The sequence below is a fragment of the Rana temporaria genome, chromosome 5, assembly GCF_905171775.1.
Source record: "Rana temporaria chromosome 5, aRanTem1.1, whole genome shotgun sequence".
NCBI classification, from domain to species: Eukaryota; Metazoa; Chordata; class Amphibia; order Anura; family Ranidae; genus Rana; species Rana temporaria.
Window position 1 is genome coordinate 413,450,637 of NC_053493.1, and position 8,607 is coordinate 413,459,243.

The 8,607-nt window shown below is 47.7% G+C and overlaps 1 protein-coding gene across 4 annotated transcripts in view; it reads left to right on the plus strand.

Moving 5' to 3' along the window:
• GPT (glutamic--pyruvic transaminase) overlaps positions 1–8,607 on the plus strand; it is a 124,700-nt gene that overhangs the window by 94,785 nt on the left and 21,308 nt on the right. For all 4 annotated transcript variants that reach the window (XM_040355091.1, XM_040355088.1, XM_040355089.1 and 1 more), the window contains 2 exons: positions 3,004–3,112; positions 6,845–6,978. In XM_040355091.1, coding sequence (XP_040211025.1) covers positions 3,004–3,112; positions 6,845–6,978 — 243 coding nt within the window. The remainder of the gene's footprint in view (positions 1–3,003; positions 3,113–6,844; positions 6,979–8,607) is intronic.

Genomic DNA, 8,607 nt, shown 5'->3' on the forward strand with positions numbered 1-8,607 from the left:
GAGCATTCCTGTAAACTGAACCAAATGTCACCATAATTTTTCTAGATTAATTTCTGGATCATCAGCGCCATCTAGTGGCCAAAATGCAGTATCGTTTTATCATTGAAGTATTTAAAAAAAAAAAAACAGGCCGTATTTTTGGCCACTAGATGGAGCTGATGATACAGACAGAAAAATTACAGCAACATTTAGTTCAGCTTGCAGGAATGCTCCTAAGAGATTAATGCATTTGCAGGAGTACAAGAGTACTCGTTATCGGGACAACCCTCATTTATTGCAAAAATGTCAGGAGCATTCCTGCAACCTGAACCAAATATCACTATAATTTTCTTTAATTTTTTTTAAATAATTTCTGGATCATCGGCTCCATCTAGTGGCCAAAAATATGGTCTGTTTTTCTAAACTACTTCAATGAGAAAACTATACTGCATTTTGGCCACTAGATGGAGCTGACGATCCAGAAATGATTCTAGAAAAAATTATGGTGACGTTTGGTTCAGCTTGCAGGAATGCTCCTGACATTTGTGCAATAAATGAGGGTTGTCCCGATGCCGAGTATTTTCAGGAGTGTTTGTAATCGTGCAAATGCTCCCGGTGCCTAGTCCAAAACCTGGGCACTCAGGAACAGACACTTCTCCGCTTCTCCTCCTCCTCCCCTCTGCGGTTTTTAGCTGATTTAATGAAAGCCACAAAGGGACATTGGTATTTATACCTTCCCCATGCCTCTGCACCGATCATCCCTAAGTGTCCCCTGTATCCTCCTCCGGCTCCCCTCTGTGTCCTCCTCTGGTCCCTCCTGTCCTCCTCCATTCTCCCTTTGTGTGCTTCTGCGGGCCACCCCCCTGTCCTCCTCCATTCCCCTCTGTGTGCTCCTCTGGTTCCCCCCTCCCCGTCCTCCTCTGCCCCCACCTGCCCTCGATCTGTCAGGATGGAGAGCAGAGGGAGGAGCTGGTAAATCTGTCATTTACCGACTCCTTCCTTTTTCGAATGAACAGAGTCAGGGATCAACAACTCTGTCCATTCATAACTGAGCACCATAAACTGTGTTTAACATGCTTCGGTTTATGAATGGAGAGGAGCCTCTGTCTCCTGTCCCTTCATCTTCAGTGCAGCTGAGGCTGCAGAGAAAAGGACTGGGGAATCTGTGTCCTCAGTCCCTTTCACTGTCTCAAAGGGGAGGCATGGAGGAGCTCAGCTATGAGGAAAGATTAGAGGAACTGAATTTATTCACTCTTGAGAAGAGGAGAATAAGGGGGGATATGATCAACATGTACAAATATATAAGAGGTCCATATAGTGAACTTGGTGTTGAGTTATTCACTTTACGGTCATCACTGAGGACAAGGGGGCACTCTTTACGTCTAGAGGAAAAGAGATTTCACCTCCAAATACGGAAAGGTTTCTTCACAGTAAGAGCTGTGAAAATGTGGAACAGACTCCCTCCAGAGGTGGTTCTGGCCAGCTCAGTAGATTGCTTTAAGAAAGGCCTGGATACTTTCCTAAATGTACAGAATATAACTGAGTACTAAGATTTATAGGTAAAGTTGATCTGGGGTAAATCCGATTGCCTCTCGGGGGATCAGGAAGGAATTTTTTTCCCTGCTGTAGCAAATTGGATCATGCTCTGCTGGGGTTTTTTGCCTTCCTCTGGATCAACTGTGGGTATGGAGTTGGGTGTATGGGATTGTACTGTTTTTTTATTTTGTTTTTTTATTTTTTGTGGTTGAACTGGATGGACTTGTGTCTTTTTTCAACCTGACTAACTATGTAACTATGTAACTATGTCAGGGGTCTGTAAAGTGGTTGTAAACCCTTTACAACCACTTTATGCTAGAGGTAAGCCTATATTAAGGCTTACCTTTAGCTACCCAGGATATCTTCTAAACCTGCACGGTTTGGGAGGTATCCCATGTCCCCTGCATGTACAAATGTCATTGGCACAGGCACAATGGGGAAAACTGAAGCAATGGCACCTATGTGCCGTTGCTTCCGTCTGTGTGCCGTTACGTCATCGCGGCTCCGGCCAATCACAGCGCCAGAGCCACGATGCCTGGAAGTAAGAGCCTGGAGAAATGTCGGCGGCCGGAGGGGGAGAGGTGGACCACTGCTGGGGCTTTAATCTGAGGTAAGCAATACATAATGAGCTAGTATGCTATGCGTATTTGCTCATTATGCCTTTGTTTTGCATTTTTTTTTTTCTTAAGGGTCCACTTTCTCTTTAAGACCCCTAATATCTCACCAAAGCCCGCCAACAGGGTTGATACAAAAAAAAGAAAGAAAGAATTGTAATAAATAAACATTTAAAAGGTTAAATTGTAAAAATAATAAAAAAAAATAATAAAACACACACTGATATTGTTAAAAAAAAAAAAGGAAAAAAAAAACGAGAGTACTTGGGGGGGAGTATCAGTACTTGTACTCGGTCTAAAAAAAAAGGGTACCCTAAAAATAAGCATTGCCTATATAATAAAAACCCCTCTTTCTCTCGACTTGTTGCTTTGTGTCAAGAGATAAAGTGTTACAGGGGGGAGGGATCAGGGGTCTGGGGTGAAAGGGGGAGGGATCAGGGGTCTGGGATGGAAAGGGGCAGGGGATCAGGGGTCGGGGTGGAAGGGGGGAGGGGTCTGGGGTGGAAGGGGGGAGGGATCAGGGGTCGGGGATGGAAGGGGGGAGGGATCAGGGTCGGGGGTGGAAGGAGGGAGGGATCAGGGGTCGGGATGGAAGGGGAGAGGGGTCTGGGGTGGAAGGGGGAGGGATCAGGGGTCTGGGATGGAAAGGGGCAGGGGTGGAAGGGGGGAGGGGTCTGGGGTGGAAGGGGGTGATCAGATCAGTGTAATTGATCAGACGTGGTGATCAATATTTATTGATTCCCATAATTGGCTGTGACAAGTTTCCTGATCCCTGCCCCCGATAATTTCCCCCTTCCCTAGGTATGATAGACTTTTTACCCCCCCCGTGTGTGTCCTGTGTGCCCATTCTCTCTCCTTTTCTCCATCCTGCCAGGTCGTCGCCCTCTGCCTCTACCCGGAATTGCTGAACGACAACAAGTTCCCGGATGATGCCAAGCAGAAGGCGGTGCGGATTCTGCAGGCCTGTGGGGGCAACAGCATTGGTCAGTACTGGGCTGGGAAAGGGGTCTCTCTATATTGTACATGTGATGGTGGAGAAAGGCTGGGGCACCTCATCCTCTATTAAAGGGCAGAACAGTGGTTAGCACTTCCACCTTTTGCAGAACTGGAGTCCTTGGGATCTGCATGGAGTTTGCATGCTTTCCTTCTGCTTTTGTGGGTTTCCTCCGGGTACTCCGGTTTCCTCTCACACATGCTGGTAGGATGATTGGCTCTGCTCTACATTGACCCTAATATGTGTGTGCATGCATGTGAGAAAGAAACCTTAGGTTGTAAGCTCCTTGGGGGCAGGGACTTTTATCAACATACAGTATGTAAAGCGCTGTGTAGATTGTGGGCAGTATGTGAATGCCTGAAATGAATAATACAGGGACAACTGGGGGCAATAAGGTCACGCTCAGGGGACAAAAACTTGTATATACTGCATTGGGCCACTAGATGGTGCTGACGATCATAGCAAATACTTATTTCCTTTGATGATCGGCTCCATCTAGTGGCCATATTACTGTATATTCATCATTCCCTTTTTTCCGCATGAGTTGAATTACATTCGACCCGGAGATGATGACCTAATAACATTTGATTTTGCCCCCCATTACCACTGAATGAATGTACATGCAGTTTCACAGAATGCATAGCTCTGATTTTTTATTTCTTTTAATTGCACTCCAAAGTGATTAACCTATATTCATAATTTTAGGGTACATGTATTAGGGATCCACCTATTTATTGTGGGCCGATATCTGCATTTTCTGAAAAATCGGTATCAGCCACAAACAAGACCGATATTATCGATAATGGTCTCCGTGGGCCGCGACCATCTTTTTGGGGCCCAGAAGCCTGCAGACCAGTGTCCAGTCTTTTACTGCTCTGTACAAGGAAAAAAAATGCCTTGTGTTCTTGACCTTTAAAGACCTTTTGGTTTCTCTGCATCTGGGCCCATCACATAACTCAAGGTGTATCCTCTGGTTTGTCTTCCCCCCACCTGGGCCCATCACATAACTCAAGGTATACCCTCTGGTTTGTTTTCCCCCTCCCAGGCCCATCACATATCTCAAGGTGTACCCTCTGGTTTGTTTTCCCCCTCCCAGGCCCATCACATATCTCAAGGTGTACCCTCTGGTTTGTTTTCCCCCTCCCAGGCACATCACATAACTCAAGGTGTACCCTCTGGTTTGTTTTTGCCCTCCCAGGCCCATCACATAACTCAAGGTGTACCCACTGGTTTGTTTTCCCCCTCCCAGGCACATCACATAACTCAAGGTGTACCCTCTGGTTTGTTTTTGCCCTCCCAGGCCCATCACATAACTCAAGGTGTACCCACTGGTTTGTTTTCCCCCTCCCAGGCCCATCACATATCTCAAGGTGTACCCACTGGTTTGTTTCCCCCCTCCCAGGCCCATCACATAACTCAAGGTGTATCCTCTGGTTTGTCTTCCCCCACCTGGACCCATCACATAACTCAAGGTGTACCCTCTGGTTTGTTTTCCCCCCTCCCAGGCCCATCACATAACCCAAGGTGTACCCCCTGGTTTGTCTTCCCCCATCCAGGCCCATCACATAACCCAAGGTGTACCCTCTGGTTTGTCTTCCCCCATCCAGGCCCATCACATAACCCAAGGTGTACCCCCTGGTTTGTCTTCCCCCTCCCAGGCCCATCACATAACTCAAGGTATACCCAATGGTTTGTATGGCCGTCGTTACCGCATCGCAATTTGGAAATTTTACGTCGTTTGCGTAACTCGTCTGTGAATGGGACTGGACGCCATTTACGTCCACGTCAAAACCAATGACGTCTCTGCGACGTCATTTAAAGCAATGCACGCCGGGATATTTTAGGGACGGCGCATGCGCAGTACGTTCGGCGCGGGGACGCGCTTTATTTAAATGAAACACGCCCCCTACCCGCCGAATTTGAATTCCGCCGGGTGATTTACGCTACGCCGCCGCAACTTTACAGGCAAGTGCTTTGTGAATAAAGCACTTGCCTGATAAACTTGCGGCGGCGTAACGTAAATCAAATACGTTACGCCCGCCCACAAATACGCCCATCTACGTGAATCTGGCCCTTTGTGTTTACTCAGTGAATTATTTATGCCAGGCAGCCTATAAAAGTTGCTGATATGGCAAACTGAGTTTAGTTCAATGACCGCAATAAAGTCTTTTACTGCTCTGTACAAGGAAAAAAAAATGCCTTGTGTTCTTGACCTTTAAAGACCTTTTTGGTTTCTCTGCATCTGGGCCCATCACATAACTCAAGGTGTATCCACAGGTTTGTCTTCCCCCACCTGGGCCCATCACAAGACTCAAGGTGTACCCTCTGGTTTGTTTCCTCCCTCCCAGGCCCATCACATAACTCAAGGTGTACCCTCTGGTTTGTTTCCTCCCTCCCAGGCCCATCACATAACCCAAGGTGTACCCTTTGGTTTGTTTTCCCCCTCCCAGGTCCATCACATAACTCAAGGTGTACCCTCTGGTTTGTTTTCCACCTCCAAGGCCCATCACATAACTCAAGGTGTACCCTCTGGTTTGTTTTCCCCCTCTAAGGCCCATCACATAACTCAAGGTGTACCCTCTGGTTTGTTTCCCCCCTCCCAGGCCCATCGCATAACTCAAGGTGTACCCTCTGGTTTGTTTTCCCCCTCCCAGACCCATCACATAACCCAAGGTGTACCCTCTGGTTTGTTTTCCCCCTCCCAGGTCCATCACATAACTCAAGGTGTACCCTCTGGTTTGTTTTCCACCTCCAAGGCCCATCACATAACTCAAGGTGTACCCTCTGGTTTGTTTTCCCCCTCTAAGGCCCATCACATAACTCAAGGTGTACCCTCTGGTTTGTTTCCCCCCTCCCAGGCCCATCGCATAACTCAAGGTGTACCCTCTGGTTTGTTTTCCCCCTCCCAGGCCCATCACATAACTCAAGGTGTACCCTCTGGTTTGTTTTCCCCCTCCCAGGCCCATCACATAACCCAAGGTATACCCTTCAGTTTGGGTTGTCTTCCCCCACCCAGGGCCCATCACATAACCCTGATTGTACCCTCTGGTTTGACTGCAATTGGGCCCTTGGAACCATGCCTGTACCCCAGTTGTATGTCTGGTCCCCCTGTACCTGGGCCCAGCATTATCACCCCACTTGTACCTCTGGGCTCTCTGCACATGAATCCAGCACATTCCCACACGTGTACCTCCAAGGCACTCTGCACTTGATCCCAGCACATAATCCCACTTGTTCCCTGGGTTTGTCTGCATCTGGGCTCAGCATATAACCCCACATGTACCTCTGTGATCTCTTCACCCTGGCCCATCACATAACCCCACTTGTACCTGTGGGAGTTTTGTACCTCGGCCCGTCATATAACTCCAGTTGTACTTCAAGGTTCTTTCTATCTGACCCCAGCACATAACCCCACATGTACCTCTGGGCTCTCTGCACATAGGCCCAGCACATAACCCCACATGTACCTCTGGGCTCTCTGCACATAGGCCCATCACATAACTCCACATGTACCTCTGGGCTCTCTGCACATAGGCCCAGCACATAACCCCACTTTTACCTTGCCCCTGAGCTTGAGGCTGCTACACTGATCTTATTTTAAGCTTTTCATATTATTTACGTCTGCCAGGAGGGCACAGCTTGGTAAAACAAGTCTGTAGACATGTTGCCTATTTTGTATGCTGCATTAACCTCCTTTCTTCTCACTGATTACCCATCACAGGCTCCTACAGTGCCAGCCAAGGTATTGAGGTCATCCGGCAAGATGTGGCCAAATACATAGAGAAGAGAGATGGCGGAATACAGTGCAATTCGGACGATATTTACCTCTCCACGGGGGCCAGTGATTCCATTGTGGTGAGTGATGTCCCAAGGCTTTGCCCTCATCAGTTACTGTAACCCTGCCACCTGCAGAGACCCGTCTGTTACCTGTCCATGTCCTGTCACCAACGCGCTAACATTACCATCTGATATATAAACCTAAAACCCTCCCTCTTCCAGGCACACCACTCTCTCCTATATCTAAATATATAGACAGTCCTGTTTAACCGTTTAAAGCGGAGGTCCACACAAAAAGTGAACCTCCGCTTTTCGGGACCCTCCGGTGTCACATTTGGCACCTTTCAGGGGGTAGGAGGTGCAGATACCTGTCTAATACAGGTATTTGCATCCACTTCCAGGAATAGATTGCCGCGGGAGTCACGCCCCTTCACGTCACCCCCCCCCCCCCCCCCCCTGTCTTCTGGGAAAGACACAGGTCCCAGGAGACAGCGGGGGCCAGTGAGAGCGTGCCGCGCGGCTTGCACATGCGTAGTAGGAAACTAGGCAGTGAAGCCGTAATGCTTCACTTCCTGATTCCCTCACCAAGGAAGGCGGCGGGGGCAGCCGAGAGACGAGCGATGCCTCGGCTGCCGACATCTCAGGCACGCTGGACAGGTAAGTGTCCATTTTTTAAAAGTCGGCAGCTGCAGTATTTGTAACTGCTGGCTTTTAAAAAAAAATAAAAATTCGGGTGGACCTCCGCTTTAAGGACCGCCGCATGCAGAATTACATTGACAGAATGGCACAGCTGGGCAAATGGGCGTATAGATACGTCCCCTTTAATTTGCCGGCTGTGTGGTCACACGGGCGGCGGCACGCTCGCGACCCTGTCGCAAGCTCCGTTGCCGTGCCCGCGGAAACCACGGACTCGATGTCCGCCAGTGTCCCGCGATCGGTTCACAGAGTTGAAGAACAGGGAGATGTCAGTGTAAACACAACATCTCCCCGTTCTTCCTAGTGACATGTCACTGATCGTCTGTTCCCTGTCATCGGGAACAGAGATCAGTGACGTGTCACGGCAAGCCACGCCCCCTAACAGTTAGAATCACTCCCTAGGTCACCTTAACACTTTCAGTGCCCCCTACAGGTTAACCCCCTTCACTACCAGTGTCATTTTTACAGTAATCAGTGCATTTTTATAGCACTGAGCGCTGTATAAATGAAAACGGTGTCAAAAGTGTCCGATGTGTCCTATTTTGTAGACATTTTTGCGCAAACCAATCAATAAAGGTTTATTGCGATTTTTTTTATTTTTTTTTTACCAAAAATATATAGAAGAATACGTATTGGACTAAACTGAGGAAAAAAATTTATTTTTTTTATATACATTTTTTGGGGATATTTATTATAGCAAAAAATAAAAAATTGTCGCTCTATTTTTGTTTATAGCACAAAAAATAAAAACCGCAGAGGTGATTAAATACCACCAAAAGAAAGCTCTATTTGTGGGGAAAAAAGGACGCCAATTTTGTTTGGGAGCCACGTCGCACGACTGCGCAATTTTCAGTTAAATTTCAGCGACGCATGACTAGGCTATGGCTAAGCGCTAGTTTCAGGCTCCTCTCTTCTCTTTTATACTCGGTTGTGACATGACGCTACTCTTATATCAAGGCATCGCTTGTATATCAAGGCAAAATCTATTAAAACCTTTTTCTTGTCTTGCAA